The sequence below is a fragment of the Pseudophryne corroboree genome, chromosome 1 (assembly GCF_028390025.1).
Source record: "Pseudophryne corroboree isolate aPseCor3 chromosome 1, aPseCor3.hap2, whole genome shotgun sequence".
Classification (NCBI taxonomy): Eukaryota; Metazoa; Chordata; class Amphibia; order Anura; family Myobatrachidae; genus Pseudophryne; species Pseudophryne corroboree.
In genome coordinates this window covers 699,108,990-699,126,800 of record NC_086444.1, presented here as the reverse complement: position 1 = coordinate 699,126,800, position 17,811 = coordinate 699,108,990, and the positions used below count along the sequence as shown (strand labels likewise).

At 46.6% G+C, this 17,811-nt stretch overlaps 1 protein-coding gene and 1 non-coding gene across 4 annotated transcripts in view; both read left to right on the top strand.

Moving 5' to 3' along the window:
- Positions 1-17,811, top strand: part of LOC134907861 (scaffold attachment factor B2-like) — a 216,071-nt gene that overhangs the window by 85,608 nt on the left and 112,652 nt on the right. For all 3 annotated transcript variants that reach the window (XM_063914824.1, XM_063914823.1, XM_063914825.1), the window contains exon 7: positions 6,862-6,962. In XM_063914824.1, the coding sequence (XP_063770894.1) occupies positions 6,862-6,962 (101 nt within the window). The remainder of the gene's footprint in view (positions 1-6,861; positions 6,963-17,811) is intronic.
- LOC134960699 (U2 spliceosomal RNA) lies at positions 15,597-15,783 on the top strand. Its single transcript, XR_010187804.1, has one exon. It is a non-coding gene; the product is annotated as a U2 spliceosomal RNA (small nuclear RNA).

Below are 17,811 nucleotides of genomic sequence, written 5' to 3'. Positions count from 1 at the left end.
TGTATCAGAATTGGCGGCTTTATCCTATAAAAGCCCTTACCTAATTTTTCATACGGATAGGGCAGAATTGAGGACTCGGCCTCAATTTCTTCCTAAGGTGGTTTCAGCATTTCACTTAAACCAGCCTATTGTGGTGCCTGCGGCTACTAGGGACTTGGAGGATTCCAAGTTGCTAGACTTAGTCAGGGCCCTGAAAATATATGTTTCCAGGACGGCTGGAGTCAGAAAATCTGACTCGCTGTTTATCCTGTATGCACCCAACAAGCTGGGTGCTCCTGCTTCTAAGCAGACGATTGCTCGTTGGATTTGTAGTACAATTCAGCTTGCACATTCTGTGGCATGCCTGCCACAGCCAAAATCTGTAAAAGCCCATTCCACAAGGAAGGTGGGCTCATCTTGGGCGGCTGCCCGAGGGGTCTCGGCTTTACAACTTTCCCGAGCAGCTACTTGGTCAGGGGCAAACACGTTTGCTAAATTCTACAAATTTGATACCCTGGCTGAGGAGGACCTGGAGTTCTCTCATTCGGTGCTGCAGAGTCATCCGCACTCTCCCGCCCGTTTGGGAGCTTTGGTATAATCCCCATGGTCCTTACGGAGTCCCCAGCATCCACTTAGGACGTTAGAGAAAATAAGAATTTACTTACCGATAATTCTATTTCTCATAGTCCGTAGTGGATGCTGGGCGCCCATCCCAAGTGCGGATTGTCTGCAATACTTGTACATAGTTATTGTTACAAAAATCGGGTTATTATTGTTGTGAGCCATCTTTTCAGAGGCTCCTTTGTTATCATGCTGTTAACTGGGTTCAGATCACAAGTTGTACGGTGTGATTGGTGTGGCTGGTTTGAGTCTTACCCGGGATTCAAAATCCTTCCTTATTGTGTACGCTCGTCCGGGCACAGTATCCTAACTGAGGCTTGGAGGAGGGTCATAGGGGGAGGAGCCAGTGCACACCAGGTAGTCCTAAAGCTTTTTACTTTGTGCCCAGTCTCCTGCGGAGCCGCTATTCCCCATGGTCCTTACGGAGTCCCCAGCATCCACTACGGACTATGAGAAATAGAATTATCGGAAAGTAAATTCTTATTTTCTTTCTGCTGCTGATTCCTCTCCCAATGCAGCCAAGCATATGACTAGCCTTCCTCATTGCCTTGTTACATTGCTTACCTGCCTTTAAGTCATCTGAAGTAGTGACTCCTAGATCCCTTTCCTCCTCAGTAGTTTCCAGTATAGTGCCATTAATACTGTATTTAGCTTTAGGATTTTTGAGACCCAAGTGCATGATTTTGCATTTTTTTTTGCTCCGATGGCGCTGGAGTTAACTTTTAAATTGGGCGCCATAGCGGGAGGGCGGAGCTTAACCCCGCACTGCACAGCGGGTTTGGTGGCACTTTGCCGGCGGGGGAATGCGCTGGAACTTGTCAGTTTTTTTTTTGTTTTTTTTTAAGCGCCACAGCTGGGGTGGAGCTTAGACCCGCTCTGCACAGCGGGTTCAGCGGCACTTTGCCGGCGGGGAATGCGGTGCCCCGCACCGATGGCGGGGGGCGGAGCTTAGTCCCGCTCTGCACGGCGGGTTCGGCATTGCCCGCTCCCCGCTGTGATTGCGCTGGAGTTTGTTAAATTTAAAATGGGCGCCATTGTGTGGGGGGCGGAGCTTACTCCCGGCGGCTCTGCATGCGCTGGCGGCCTTTTCCTCTACCCGGATACCGCTGCTTGCTATGAAGGTGTTTTTTCAGAGACCGGTAATAGTGATAAGTACAATCTATTACATTGACACTGATAATACTTCGCTCTAACTTCACCATTCCCTTGCCCTGCGCTAGCGCCGTTTATTTTAGATATAGGCACCAAAGCGGGGGGCGGGCAGGGCTTATACCCAGTGCCCCATTGTCCAAGGGGCTAGTGACAGTTACAGCCGGCTGCGGCTCACACCTCCACCACAATTTATTATAATAGCAGGGACATCCAGGTACGGACCTGGGTTCACGTCCCACATAATTTCACCTCGTCGCATCAAATTTTCCATACAGGGCGGGGGTTGTCTTCCCTTTATTATTCCTTTGTTTCACTTGGTAATAATACTGTTTGTATTTTGGAGAATATGGGTGACATCAAAATAGCCGCTGTGGCTCAGTACGCTAGTAGCGGAGACATCTGACAACAAAAGCCTACTTTAAAGTGCCTATAGCCTAGTGGCTAATACTCCTGTCCCGCATCGACTGGTTCAAGTCTCCGCTGCTCCAGAATGTTTATTTGGAACGTATCTGTCACTGCACGTTATAGTGCATACATTACATAGGGCTACGCTTCTTTAACCCTCCTTTTCTCCTTTCATTTACTGAACGTATCACCTGGGACGGTCAGAATTCCCTGTTATGTGTGGATTGTGCGGTGGAGCCATCTGCCCAGCCCTCAACGCAGCTGCAGGATGCTCCTGTTTGAACAGCTCGGCTTATGCAAGTAATGTCACTGTTAACCAGAGACCTTGTACGTCATTTCTCCTCTCCAGTTTCTATAAGGAGGTTGCTAACCTCCATGTGACACGACTCTGCGGAGGAGAGGCCCCTCTTGGAGGAGGCGAGAGATGTCCAGGATACTGATGCCGTCGGTTTTCGGTGGAGTCTGAACCAGTATCTCAGGATATTGAGGCGCATTGTGCAGAAGTTCATCTGACACTCCAGGTACCGCGGAGTTCGGCGCCGCTGAAGAAATGACAACGACTTGTCCAGTTTCGGATGAGCTGGATATGCTCCAGTCGGCGGCCTGGAGACATCCGATTACACACTTTCAGGTTTCAAACATTGTTTGTTCTTCTATCCTTTCCCTGCAGATAGCAGGAAACGATATCAGACCACTCCAAGGGTATACCCCTCGATGTATCGCTAGTCCAAGAAGCTGCCGTTTCCTGGGGCTACCTGGCTGAGGGAGCCATCTAATAGAAATATGCGGCTGCTGGGGTTCTACCTTGTCCGGAGCATGTGGAACAATTGTTTTCAAGCCTGTGTCTCGTACCGAAGCCGGACGGCTCGGTCGGGCCAATCCTGAACTTGACGGATCTCAATCCGTATTTGAGAGTATTCAAGTTCAAGATGGAGTCCCTCCAGTCTGTTATTGCGGGGTTGGAGCAAAACGAGTTTCTGGCGTCCTTCGACATCAAGGATGCATACTTACATGTTCCCATTTGGCCTCCTCATCAGGCTTTTCTCCGGCTCGCGATACAGGACGCTCCTTTTCAGTTCCAGGCCCTTCCGTTCGGTCTCTGTTCTGCTCCCAGAGTGTTCACAAAGGTCATGGCGGTCATGATGGCCCTACTTCGGAAGCAGGGTGTGACGATTGTTCCCTATCTGGACGATCTGCTAATAAAGGCAAGCTCGGCAGAACTGTTGCTTCAGAATATCCGGATGACTCGGGACCTTCTGATTCGATACGGGTGGATCCTGAATTTACCGAAGTCTCACTTATGCCCCTCACAACGGCTGTTGTTTCTGGGGATGATTCTCGACACAGTCCGTCAGAAGGTTTTCCTTCCTGAAGACAAGATCCTGTCTCTGCAGACACTGGTAAGGTCGGTACTTCGACACCGTCGGGTGTCAGTGTATCTGTGCATTCGCCTTCTGGGAGAGATGGTAGCAGCGTTTGAAGCTCTTCCATACGGTCGCTTCCACTCTCGACTGTTTCAGCTGTGTCTTCTACATCAGTGGTCTGGATCTCATCTGTTCCTTCTTCAGCCGGTGATGCTATCTCCAAGGGCACGGTCATCGCTTCTCTGGTGGCTACAGTCGGCACATCTGTTGGATGGACGGCGGTTCGGAATGTGGGATTGGACTCTCCTCACCACGGACGCAAGTCTGCAAGGCTGGGGGGCAGTGATCCTGGAACGTCGGTTTCAAGGGCGCTGGTCAATCCACAAATCCGCTCTCCCTATAAACATTCTCAAAGGGCGGTATACAACGCCCTACTTCAGGCACATCACCTGCTGCGCGGTCGAGCGGTCAGAGTTCAGTCCAACAACGCCACGACGTTGGCGTACATCAACCGTCAGGGCAGCAGTGCAGCGATGAGGGAGGTCACCAACATCCTTCTCTGGGCGGAGGAGTATGCTCTGTCCTTCTCAGCGATATTCATTCCAGTAGTGGACAAATGGGAAGCCGATTATCTAAGCCGACAGGACATGCACCCGGGAGAGTGGTCACTCCATCCCCAGGTGTTTTGGCAACTGGTCCGCCGGTGGGGAAAACCAAAACTCGACCTCATGGCGTCCCACCTGAACCATCAGTTGCCTCTTTATTACTCTCGGTCGAGGGACCCAGCGGCGGAGCGCGTGGATGCCCTCACGGCTCCTTGGAATTTCCGATTCATTTACCTCTTTCCTCCCTTCCCGCTGTTGCCGCGGGTTCTACAACGCATCAAGAGAGAAAACGCTCTGGTCCTCCTGGTGGCTCTGGATTGGCCAGCAGGGTTTGGTACTCCACCCTACACCTGTTGTCAATAGCCGAGCCTTGGTCCCTGCCACAGCGGGACTTTCTACTACAACAGGGTCTTTTTCTTTATCCAGGCTTACGCAGGCTACGTTTGACGGCGTGGCTGTTGAGAAAGCCATCTTGAAAAGGAAGGGGATTCCTCATACGGTTATACCTATTATGCTTCGGGCTGGAAAGTCAGTCACATCTTCTCACTACTACCGCATTTGGAAGGCTTATGTAGCCTGGTGTGAACGGCGAGAATTTTCTCCTTCCGTGTTTCGCTTAGCCCGCCTTCTCAGTTTTTTGCAGGCAGGTTTTTCGGCAGGCTTAAGACTGGGTTCACTAAAGGTGCAGGTTTCTGCTTTTTAGGTTTTCTTCCAGAAAAAGTTAGCTTTGCTGCCGGAATTTCAGACTTTCCTTCAGGGAGTTCTTCGAATACAGCCTCCCTTCCGCCCACCGACAGCGCCATGGGACCTCAATATGGTCCTCTTTTCTGCAGTCTTCATTGTTTGAACCCCTGGAATCGGTGGAGATGAAAAATCTCACCTGGAAGGTGGTCCTTCTCCTGGCGCTGGCTTCAGCCAGACGGGTGTCGGAACTTGGGGCTCTCTCTTGTCGATCTCCTTACCTGGTGTTTTATGCGGATAGGGCCGAGCTTCGTACTCATGTCTTTTCTACCTAAGGTGGTGTCTGATTATCACATCAATCAGCCGCTTGTGGTTCTGGCACTCTCGGTGGACTCTCCGGATTCGAGATCGTTGTCGGGGCGCTCAAGATCTATGTGGTTAGGACTTTGACTATTCGGAAGTCAGATTCCTTATTTGTTCTATACGATGCTGCTCGCCGTGGTTGGCCGGCTTCTAAGCAGACTTTGTCCCGATGGATTCGACTGACCATCCGACAAGCTTATTTGGCAGCTTCTCGGGAACCTCCATCTTCAATTTCAGCGCACTCTACGCACTCTGTGGGACCTTCGTGGGCGGCTGCCCGTGGGGTCTCCATGCCTACTTTGTCGGGCGGCTACGTGGTCGGGCCGACATATGTTTGTCAAATTCTACAGGTTTGACACTTTCGCGGCATCTGCATCGCAGTTTGGCCAAGCGGTTTTACAGGACTCTCAGCGCTCTCCCACCCGTTTTGGGAGCTCTGGGACGTCCCCATTGTAACTGCGCTCCAGTGGCCCCTAGTGGATGAAGGAGAAATCAGGATTTTGGTACTTACCGATAAATCCTTCTCCGATTCCACAGGGGCCACTGGACGCCCACCCAGCGCTGTTTCCTCCTTTTTTGCTTAACAGTTTGCAGATCACGATGTGACTGCTTGTTTGGTTCAGTTTAACCTTTTTGTTAGGTTCCAGGTTTGTTTTGTTATCCTGGTTTACATGGCGGCGTTAACCTCCTCTACCTTCAAGTTTGTTTACAGCTCTCTTCGGGCACAGTTTTACGTAGACTGGCTTGGAGGGGGGACGTAGTAGGGGAGGAGCTAGCCACAGTGTTAGAATTTTAAAGTGCCAGCTCCCAATTACTGCCTACTATATCCCCATTGTAACTGCGCTCCAGTGGCCCCTGTGGAATCGGAGAAAGGGATTTATCGTAAGTACCAAAATCCTGATTTGCAATATATTAACATACTAGGAAAGTTTGGGTGTATAATTATCACTTGTGGACATTTCTTTTGCAATGTTTGAGTCTCCTGGACACGGGTAGATGTATGAAGCAGTAAAGAGTGGATAAGTGTTCCAGTGAAGACCAATCGGCTTTGAAGTAACCTTTTTTTTTTTATCAAGTGCGTTCTATTCAGTTGTAGTTAGCAGCTGACTGGTTACCATAGGCACCTTCTGCACTCCCCCCCCCCCCCCCCTTCAACTTCTTCATACCACAGTTTTGGCAAAAGTTCTCTTGTTATTGTGTTTACATGTATTCATATATTTGTTGTGCATTAATGTTTTTGGTCTTGTAACATTGATTTCCATAGAAAAAAGGGGGTTTTTGATCCTGCACCGACCTAGATTCTAACTACGTGTTTAATCCAAAAATAGCCAGAAGTGGACAATGTGTATGGAAATCCCTATTTGTCCGTATGGCGGTGCGCCCAGAGTCAAAGAAAACTGTTGTATATGCACAAGGAGAAAAAGTATGACTCTTGTTTGGGCGCACTCTTATCTAAAAATCGAATGTTCGTTGTTGAGTAATATGCCCAAAAGACTACCTTACCTAGGTTGGGCATATTACCCAGCAACGAACATTCGATTTTTAGATAAGAGTGCGCCCAAACAAGAGTCATACTTTTTCTCCTTGTGCATATACAACATTGATTTCCACACTGATTTTTTATGTTTTTATTTGTGGCAGAAACTCAAACTGCATCCATCTCATGAATGACTCTGAACTTTCTTTGTTAGGGCAAATTGATGCAAACTTTGGTAAAAATCTGTGGGTAAGTGGGCTTTCGTCTACCACAAGAGCAACAGACTTAAAGAACCTCTTCAGCAAGTATGGAAAGGTACAGTATTTTATTTCTTCTGTGTTCAATAGACAGGATTTTTTCGGTGTTCTGAAACCTGGGGTGCGGTAGTCCAACAGTGGGGGGGTTCAACTTTAGGTTGCAGGGTTCGGCGCTTTGTAGTAGCAGTAGCCAGTGAGGGCCTGCATAGCCACTCCCATACCTGCTGACGTAGGCTAGTGACATCACAATATCAGAAAACTGATGTCACGGCAGATCTAAAATATTCTGTGTTTGTGAATTTTTTTTGGATCAAAGTTTTCTGGATAATGGAGAGTACTGGGTCATAACACATCAGATCACCCCCAAAAAATGAAATGTCCACCACCCAGCTCATTTTTTTACCAACATATTTTTTAAGTTAAGAGCTAAAACGGCTATATCTTCAAATTATATTAACTGTCTGACAATTATTTTATTAAATATTGATTTTTCAATGTATTTACTAATCGCAGCTTCCTTATCCAGTTTATTTGAAGTACAGCTGTGTCCACTTACATCTTTGCTATTTTGCTCAATTTGGTACAACATGCAAAACCACGGCTAAGCTATTTTTCACGAGTAGGGAGTGGATGGATTTTAACATTTTTGTTTGCCATAATGGAATATGTATAAAGTAACATTAAATAAGCAAATTAAGAAAAATGTCAAGGCATGGCTAAATCTGAGTCTATGGCATGCAAAACCCTGCCATACATGGCAGGATATAGCAAAGATGTATGTGGACACCTCTGTATCACGGGGGTTTTATGAAGGAATCATCACAATTTCTCTAGCATCCATAAGGGATACTGGGGTCACTTAGTACGATGGGGTCCAAAGGAGCCGATGCACTTTAAATTTCTTCAACTGGGTGTGCTGGCTCTTCCCCTCTATGCCGCCTCCTACAGGCAGTTTAGAAGAAAGTGCTCTCAGGAGAGGATGTACACTCGGGAGCTCCAGAGAGTTTTCTTCAGTTTATTTGAAAACTTTGTTTTTGGTATGCTGCTTGGGCAACAGCATACCTGCACCGTGGGAGTTTGATGGGGGAAGGGTCACCGGCCTCTGTAGGCATCAGAGCCGCTTCCCTGCTGCAGGACCACTGTCCTGAGAGGTGGTGTTACCGCGGACACGGCGCCTTAGCAAGCACAATCGCTGCACGCCGCACACCCCTAACATGTGCCTGAAGGTTAGAAGAGAGGTGAGTACACACCGGGTGCCCCCATAGACGCCTGTGTGAACTGGCCAGCAGTTTGGTGGAAAAAAGTATTTATACTCTGTTTTGGCACCATATAGGAGACATTGCCTGTATAAAGAAGTACATAGCTCTGGCGCCATTACAGGGGGCGTAGCTAACTCAGAGCTGGACCAGCAGTATTCTGGCGCAATTTCACTGCACACTGATTACGCAGACGCAGCATGGGACAAATCAACTCCTCCAGGGACACAAATGGAAATGGGGTTTATTGTAGGGTGGAGTGATACTACAGGAGCTCAAAAGTTCCTAGTACAGATATTATATAATATATATTATATGTAGCCCAGCACTTAGCTGGAGGCTGGTTCTTTCTCTATAAACCGTGAAAAGCATGCTTGTTCCCCATGTATGTCCCCCTATATATACACGGAAGTATTAAAGGTACTGAGTAAAAACTAGTTCAGCATGGTTTTCCTGTAGGTGTGGTTTTCAGCAGCCATCATTCACACCCTAATGTGGATACAACGTTGCCTACAGGCAGATGAGTGGGGGGATTGATTACATAGACCAGTGTGCCTGTGTCTTTGTACTATGTCTGAAAGGTAAACTTGTTAGCTGCTGGCAGAACTTAAGGGTGTGTACACACGGTGAGATCCTTGTTATGCCCGATTTTCACTTGCGATTTCTCTTGAACTCCCCCAGAGCCCAGCATCGCCGATTTTGACTAACTTTTTTTTCTTGAGATATGGACTATGTGCGCTTACGATTTTGGCTTATGTGAGATTTTGGCTTATGTGAGATGTCATTGACATGTGAGATGAACTAGATGGTACACCGATCTAGCAAGGATTGACTTGCCTGCACAGTATCTTTTCTTGTGATGCCGACCTGGCGGGATTGAATCGGGATCGCAAGGTGACTTTCTTTTTCATCCACTAGGGGTCACTGGAGTACTCTTGGGATATGGACGGCGTAGCAGAAACAAAGGCACTGAATATTTAAATTTAGAACTCTCCACCCCTCCATATCCCAGAGTACCTCAGTGTACGACCTCAGTGTTTTTTCCGTGCTCAAAGCACTAACAACGGCTTGTGGGATTCCCACACTTTGTGGAAGATTTTTATTAATTTTTCATTTTTATTTTTTAATTTTCAATTTTTACTATACATCCCTTCCCAGTTTATTGAAAAACATGGGTCCGGGATAGTGCCGCTGCAACAGCGCATGGCGTGTCTGTCCTCACAAAGAGCACCCTCACAGCCACAGGCCCACTGGCCTGCAACAGCTGGACGGAACTTACATAAAGAAGCCCCGTCACAGCCATAAAAAAGTGATCAAAGAGCTGGACGGAGCTTACAGAAAGAAGCCCCGTCACAGCCATGAAGAGGATCAAGCAGCTGGACGGAGCTTACAGATAGAAGCCCCGTCGCAGCTACGCCCGGAAAGCTCTGAGCTTAGAATAAGGTATGCTGGGGAAAACGGGGCGGTCAGCGCAGGCGGCCGCCCCGCTGTGTGGTGTGCCGTTCACAGTGAAGGGGGAGGTCAGCTCCCGCTGCCGCCCGAGGTGTGGGGACATGGTAGCGCTTAGCGCACGCCGCTGCTCGCTCCACTTGGCGCCCGTTCCGCCGCTGGTCTCTTCACTCAGCGCCCTCCCCACACGGCCACAGTCTTCAGCACAAGACCTCCGGCTAGGCCTCCGCTGATCTGCTCCAGAGGCCGCCGCCCGCCGCAGCTCTCTCGCTATGGGGTCCGTTACAGCCGCTCCGTACAGCGCTCCGTACAACAGGGCGCCGTCATCGCTCCCTGCAGTGAGCGTCCCAGCTCACCGCTAACAGCAGAGAGTACAAGGAGGGACGGAGACCCGCCGCACAGACAGCGGGGCTCTCACATAGAAACCCGGGCAGCTTGACTAGCAACGCGCTCCGGCCAGCCGATTTCGGCTGCTCGGGGTTGTGGTCCTTCGCCTCCCTGCATTCCCAGCTCCCCGCTGAGACACAGTGCTACAGGGAAGGGGGAGGGAGTGGGGGACCTGGCAGATTACTGCATGGCTGCAGCTGCCAGATGCATGTAATAGGCTGTTGAGCCTATATATATATATATATATATATATATATATATATATATATATATATATATATATATATATATATATATATATATATATATATATATATATATATATATATATGTATGTATATATATGTATAAAAGTTATTAATATTAACAGAAGATATTAAAGGCAGAGCTTATATTAAAGGTCATCTGCCTGTGATGTTATTGTAACCTGCATGTGCTGTGATTATCAGTGTATATTAGACTGTGATTATCATGGGCAGCAGATATTGTAATTTCTCCTATGAGTTACAATGTAAGCATGGCATGGGGGCCATTTTTAATCATGTTTCCTGTTGCTGCCATAATTCCAGAACATTCCTACACCACATCTCTTCGCCACCGGAGGCGCAGGGGTGTTAGTGGGAAAAATTTGGGTCAGGTTTCACATAGGCCATGTAAACTGTATGTAGCCATAAATATATTTATCCATAAGTATGTGTGTATATATATATATATATATATATATATATATATATATATATATATATATATATATATATATATATATATATATATATTACATTACGCACTTTAAGTCTGTCCTTTGGCTATTGTGGTGTCTGTCTGTATAAGCATACAACACAGACTAAATATAAGGTTTACTATAATGTCGGTACATAAATCTACCGCAAATTCTGTTGGTTTGTACGTTTCCACTCCGGAAGCAGGGTCAGTCCCAGATCCTATGTTAAGCATAACGCCTCTCCACACGAGCGGTAAGATCGGAGTCTCCAAAGTTACTCCGCAAGCTCTAACAAAGGATTTTCAGTCCAGGGTATTAATTTATACTTATAATTTAATCTGACAATTATACAAACCTCACAGCGGTACCTACCACTGACAAGGGTACATTAAACCAGCAGTCAGATAGTGCGGGGGGTTTGACAACCATACATTGCTAATAACAGTGAGTCAGTGTCTCAAATTTTACAGAGATTAGGTAGACTCTAACATCTAATCTGTCGATTTTCCTAAACAACAGATTTTCAATGAGTTATTAGTTACAATATCTGACTAACAGTTAACTCTATTTACCCGTTCTAAATGGGACAATACGTCATTGGTGAATTGGTGACAAACATTATAAACATTTGGGTCACTAGACGCTCTATGTATGTAAACAATGACGATCATTGTTAATAAAAAGCTGCAGAGTATTTCTGTAAAGCTTCGGCTAACACGATTCTAGCTTTTCATAGTCGCTAGTTTCACCAAAACAAGCCTAGAACTTGTTTAATGCTAATTTGATATTCAGACAAAAGATTACCCGACGTTTAATCCCTTTAGACTTCAGTTTTTGTTTCAAGGCTGTGGTACAAAAACAGTCACGACTTGTAACGACATGGTGCTAAAGTCAACAAGCCAGTGGCTTAACGGCCTCTTAGGTCATCTAGCATTTCCAATTGTGGAAGCGCGCCGTTACACGTGACATTTGCCGGGTTTTCCAAACATCCACTCATGGATGTATCGGCTATTTACATCTGCTGGTTTCAGCTGTTTTTATTTCCACACCTGGTACACCAACAGAGTCAGGGTTACTTATTCCCCTCTGTTTGGGGTAGCGAAGCCGAAGGGCTCCGTCGCAGTATCAATCAGCAAGTCACTTACTACAGTTGGAAATGGATTTACTGCAGTTAGTACTTGCATAGTTGAAGCCACAAGATTGCATGATTATGCTTGATCTTCACAATGTGTATTTACCCATTCCGGGTTGGTCACCGCATAACAGGTTCTTGCGTTTTGCAATACGCCACAACCATTAACCATTTCAGGTTCTACCGTTTGGCCTCTTGTCAGTGCCTCGGGTATTCACCAAGGTGATGTTGGGGCAATAGCTCATTTCAGAGCCCTAGCGGTGACAATCGTTACATATTTAGACGATCTGCTCATAAGAACTGTCTCAACAGAAGTTCATCTTACTTGCGCTACTAATGTACACCACGGTAGCAGGTCAAGTTCGAAAACAATCGCATCTAATTCCGTCTAAACGACTTCAGTTCCTAGGTAAGATTATAAATACGGTAAATCTAAGATATTTAACTACTACACCAGCAAGAACAAATATACCAACTAGTACAATTCGTGCAAAAGCCACGCACACTAGCGGTACATTGGTGTATTCGCCTATTAGGAACAATGATGTGTTTTCAAAGCGCTGGAACAATGATGTTTTTTCAAAGCGCTTTAGTTCGCCGGGTTTCAGGGCGAGAGTGTATATACTCTGGACGAGAGTCTCAGAGGTTCAGGAGTTGTAGTTAAAAAGATCAGCGACAGGGGTTCTAAAACTGATCACGACAGATTGCTGTCTATAAATGTCCAGGAACTCCGTGCAATTTACAATGCACTATATGCTTCGCTTTCAGTCTGTCCAAGTGCAGTCAGACAACGCAACGGGAGTTGCATACACAACAACCAGGGAGGACCGAGAAGCCGCATGGCAATGCGGCAGGTAGTTCGAATCCTCAAATTGCCCAGAACACCATTAGGTGATGTCTACAGGGATCATTCCGGGAGTGGACATCTGTTAGACAGATGATCTCAACCGTCGGAATTTTTATCCATAAAACTGGGCATTTCATCCACAGGTGTTTCATATGTGAATCCACAAGTGGGGTTACCCTCAGGTATACATGATGGCATCTCGCCACAATTACAATCGCTCAGTATGTGTACAGAGCGAGAGATCACAAGAGCAGTGGCAGGGGAGGTCTCACATTCGTGTGGTCATACAGCTTCGTGTATCTGCCTCCACCATTTTCCTCTGCTCTCTTTCTATCTCTCCGTTGCTAAAACGGATCATAAGACAGTTCGTCACAGTCATACTAGTGATATCTCATGGATTTCGGAGAGCTTGCTTCTCAAAGCTCCAAAGAATACTTGCACACGATCTTGGGCCCTCATAATACGTCCAACCTGTTACAACAGGGACCGTTCGTTGACCCCTATTCACATATGTACCGCGGCTGCGGTTGACAGGGTGGGGGTTCAGACCACCCTCTTAAGGAAATACATAGGGCATTACAGTATTGGTATACCAACCATGTTATGAGCTAGGAAGCCGCTTACGGCAGCTCATTATTACACAATTTGGTGTGCCTATATAGGTGGGTGTGAGGCTCAGAAGTTTCCGACATCATCTTTCACGTTACCCGTATTCTGTTATTTACAGACGGGGTGGGATGGAGAACTGCGTTTATCTGCACTGAGGGTGCAGGTATCTGTGTGGTCAATTTATTTTCACAGACGTTTGAATCTATTGCGTAGGTACACACCTTTTTTACAAGGTGTCATCAAGGTGCAGCCTCCATTTATCCCACCTACAGCGCCATGCGACTTGAAGCTGGGTTCAGATTTCTTACAGTTTTCATATTTTTTGAACCCTTACAACAAATGGGTATTAAGTTTCTCAATTGGAAAACGTTTTCTTCTAGCCGTAGCTTCGGCAAGGGGTTTTGTTTTCATATTTGGGTGCCTTGTATTCCAAACCACCGTATTTGAGTTTTATCATAACAAAGCAGAACTTCGGACCAATTCCGATTTCTTATTCTTCACAGCAATAAACCAAGAGTGGTTCCTGTGTTGACAGCACATTCTAGAATTATGAATGTGGTACACGCATTACGCGTCTATATGTCCCGAACGTCTACAGTACGTAATACGTATACGTTGTTTGTTATATATGATGCTGCCAACTGGAGTTAGCCAGTTTCTCAGCAAACATTATCCAGTTGGATAAAAATGACTACAAGTCAGGCTTACTTTAAGGCTAAGTTACAGTCGCCTACGTCAGTAATAGCTCATCCCACAGGTTCTGTGGGAATGTCATGACCAGCTGGTCGTGCAGCGTCTACGACGCGGCTACATAGCCTTCAGTGCACACGTTTGTGCGCGTTTACACGTTATGAAACGGTTGCGGCATCAGCATCTAGCTTTGGCCGTCTACTGTTACAGGTGTCAAACAGCTCTCCCGCCCACGAGGGAAGCTTTGGTACGTCCCAAGAGTACTCCAGTGACCCCTAGTGGATGAAAAAGAAAGTAGGATTTTGGTACTTACCAGGTAAATCCTTTTCTTTGAATCCATAGGGGGCACTGGACGCCCACCCAGAGCAGTTTTACCTGGGTTGTTTGTTTTACCTGGGTTGTTTAAAGCTCAAAGGAGCTTATGATAACACATTTTACCAGGGTTGTATTAAGCTCAGAGGAGCTTATGGTAAGAAATTTTCACCGATTGGTTCAAATTATAAAGGTCTATCGGTTATGGTGTCAACTGTTTAGTTGACAGTAACGTTATGGGTCAACTTTGTTGTTGTCCGTTATGTGATAGGAATTCTCCATTGTCAACCTCTCTATAGTCTTGTTCGCTCAGTAAAAAATACTGAGGTCGTACACTGAGGTACTCTGGGATATGGAGGGGTGGAGAGTTCTAAATTTAAATATTCAGTGCCTTTGTTTCTGCTACGCCGTCCATATCCCAAGAGTACTCCAGTGCCCCCTATGGATTCAAAGAAAAGGATTTACCTGGTAAGTACCAAAATCCTACTTTCACCTTGCGATCTGCACTAACTTTTCTTGAGATTTTGACTATATAGTCAAAATCGAAAGAAAATATCTCACCATGTGTACACACCCTAAGATAGTGCTTCTTAAGAGGTTAAAGAAATTCTGTACCTTAGGAGTAGAGCAATTATGCTATAAGATCTGTGTAAATATACCAGATATTTATGTACACAGAAATGTCTCCATTAAGGAGTTAACTGGTAACTCATTCAGGGGACCATGGAGTCTGTCTAATATGATTCATGTGCCTAAGAAATTCATATACAGCCTTACCTTCCCTCCAGAGGATAGAAAGCTCTGGAAAAACCCCCTAAAGTAGATAACTCCATATCAAAAAATAAACACTAATACCTGTCTATCGGAGATTTGCATTGCTGTCTCACGTCACTGGGGTCGGTGGGTTCTGTGCCCGTCACGACCCTGGCTGTGGGGAGTTTGTATGTTCTCCCTGTGCCATGCCTCCCGACTTCTGTCTCGAGCAAGGAGGGACAACTGTGCGCGACCGTCCGAAAAGGGGGCGTGGCCTATGGAGAAGGCCGTGGCTTTGTGGGATGGAAAACTGATGTATAAATACATAACCACAAGGTTAGAGACCTTTCTCTGTAGGCTGCTGGATTACGCAGGCCATTGGTACATAGGCCAGTAACCTTTAGTAGGATTAAAACGAGAAAGCATCGCCAGCTGGCTTTATGATGCTTATGTGCCATATGCAGGTGTTTAAAAGCTTCCTATGCGAGGTGGTTAAAAAAAAGAATAAAAAAAATAGGCATTATAAATGCCTGTGCATCGCCTCTCTGCCTTCTGGCCAAAATCTAGGGTAGTATCTGTTTGTTCATGTCTGATACGCCCCTTATCTGGGAGCCATGTATTATATGAAAATTTAGAACAGGGAGATGGGTAAAGAGCTTGCTCTGTCCACTCCGCGCATTAACCGGGTACTGCAGTACTACTAGGACATTCTGTGCTCGCTGAGCTTATGATTACGTCCGTGGACAGTGAATGCTGGGTTCAGTGATCTCACGAATCACTACTGGTGGGTCCACGTACCTACCGTTGTGGCTTCGCCCACCAGATGTGCTTACCCGAAATCATCTTAGGGTTGCAAGTGTTGGGGCAGGGCCAGTGGTGCCTCAATGCAACAGAGGCACCAGAGGAGAAACAGACCTGTTTTTATAGGATCACAAAAACAGAGCACCAAGTCTATTCCATAAACACTTCGGAATGAAGGTGGTCCTCTACTCCTAAGGGATTCCAGGGTAGGGGCCCGTCTAAAATATTTCAGCATATTTCGAAAAAGCTTCTGCCAGGATACCTGGGTAAAAGATCTGTTTACCCTGGCATAAAGTGTTTAAATTCAGTCCACATTCTGAACAATCTCAGGAGATATTACAAGAGGCTGTACTAAGACTGGGTCAGACCCAAGCTATAGCTCCAGTTCCGCCTCATATAGAAAATGGGATACTAATCCAACCTGTTGTGGTACGGACTCTGGGCGGTTCGTTAAGGCCCATTTTGAATCTAAAATCCATGAACCCTTACCTAATGGTCTTCAAGTTCAAGATGGAATCCCTGCGAGCAGTGATTGGGGGTCTGGAAGAACAGGAGTTCATTGTTTCACTGGATATAAAGGATGCTTGTCTCCATATCCCGATTTGGCAGCCCCACCAGGCTTACCTGCGGGTTGCCCTGTTGAATGAGCACTACCAGTTCCTGGCTCTGCCCTTCGGCATGTCCACCGCTCCAAGGGTCTTCACGAAGGTGATGGCGGAAATTATGTTCCAGCTCCGAGTCCAGCTGGTCAACATTGTCCCTTACCTGGACGATATCTTGATAAAGGTGAGCATTGGATGCTGTGCGAGTCTTGAAGATCAATGTCAAGAGGACGGCTCTGATCAGAAAGACGGATTCCCAGTTTGTGCTCTGATGTGCAGAAAGTGTTGCCCTGCTTCTAAGCAGTCCATTGCTCGTTGGCTTAGGTTTCCTATCGAACAGGCCTATGTGTCTGCAGCCTTACCTGTCCCTCAGTCACTGAAGGCCCACTCGACAAGATTGGTGGGGTCTTCCTGGGCGACTGCCAGTGGAGTCTCAGCCTTGCAACTATGCTGATCTGCTACCTGGTCGGGGAAGAACACCTTTTGAAGTTCTACAGATTTGATAACCTGGCCAAAGAGGATACCCAGTTTGGGCAGGCGGCGCTGCAGACATCTCCGCACATTCCCGACCGTTCTGGAAGCTTTGGGACGTCTCCATCGTACTAAGTGACCGCAGTATCCCTTATGGATGCTAGAGAGAATAGGATTTTGGTTATCTACTGGTAAATCCTTTTCTCGTAGTCCATAAGGGATACTGGGCGCCCGCCTCAGTGTGTTGACTTTTCTGCAGGTTTTTCTTCTGTAAAAGTTTACCTATTCAGCTGTTGCTGTGTTGTTACTGGTTTGTTTATGTTGTGGTGTGCTGGTGTGTGAATCTCACCACTCGTTGTGTTCCTTCTCAAGTATGTCCATTCTCCTTCTAACACTGTTTTACCTAGACTGGCTGTAGTAGGAGGCATAGAGGGGAGGAGCCAGCACACCCAGTTGAAGAAATTTAAGTCGCAGGCTGAATACCTACACCAGCTGAAGCTGTGTTACTAGATTTTGCAGGGAATTATTCATTTGTCAGGATGCAAGGATTCCACTGGGACACTTCACAAGCAGCACTTCACCCATTTGCTGTATACAGATGTAACCATACTCACCTATGCTGTGATGCAAACGCATCACGGCATAGTGCGAACGTGCCGTTCTGCAACTGATCGCAGCTGGCGTTCGCGCCATAGGTTTCTATTAGCGTGCACGCATATTGGCGGGTACATCTGTTGTGTGGCAGCGATGAGCATGGCTACATTTGTATTTTAGGCAAGATGATTGACACTTTTAAACTGTGAGTCTAAGTGATACCCATGACCATGTATCCATAACTGCATGCCTTCGTTACGGTAGTTATGAAATACTTAGTGGT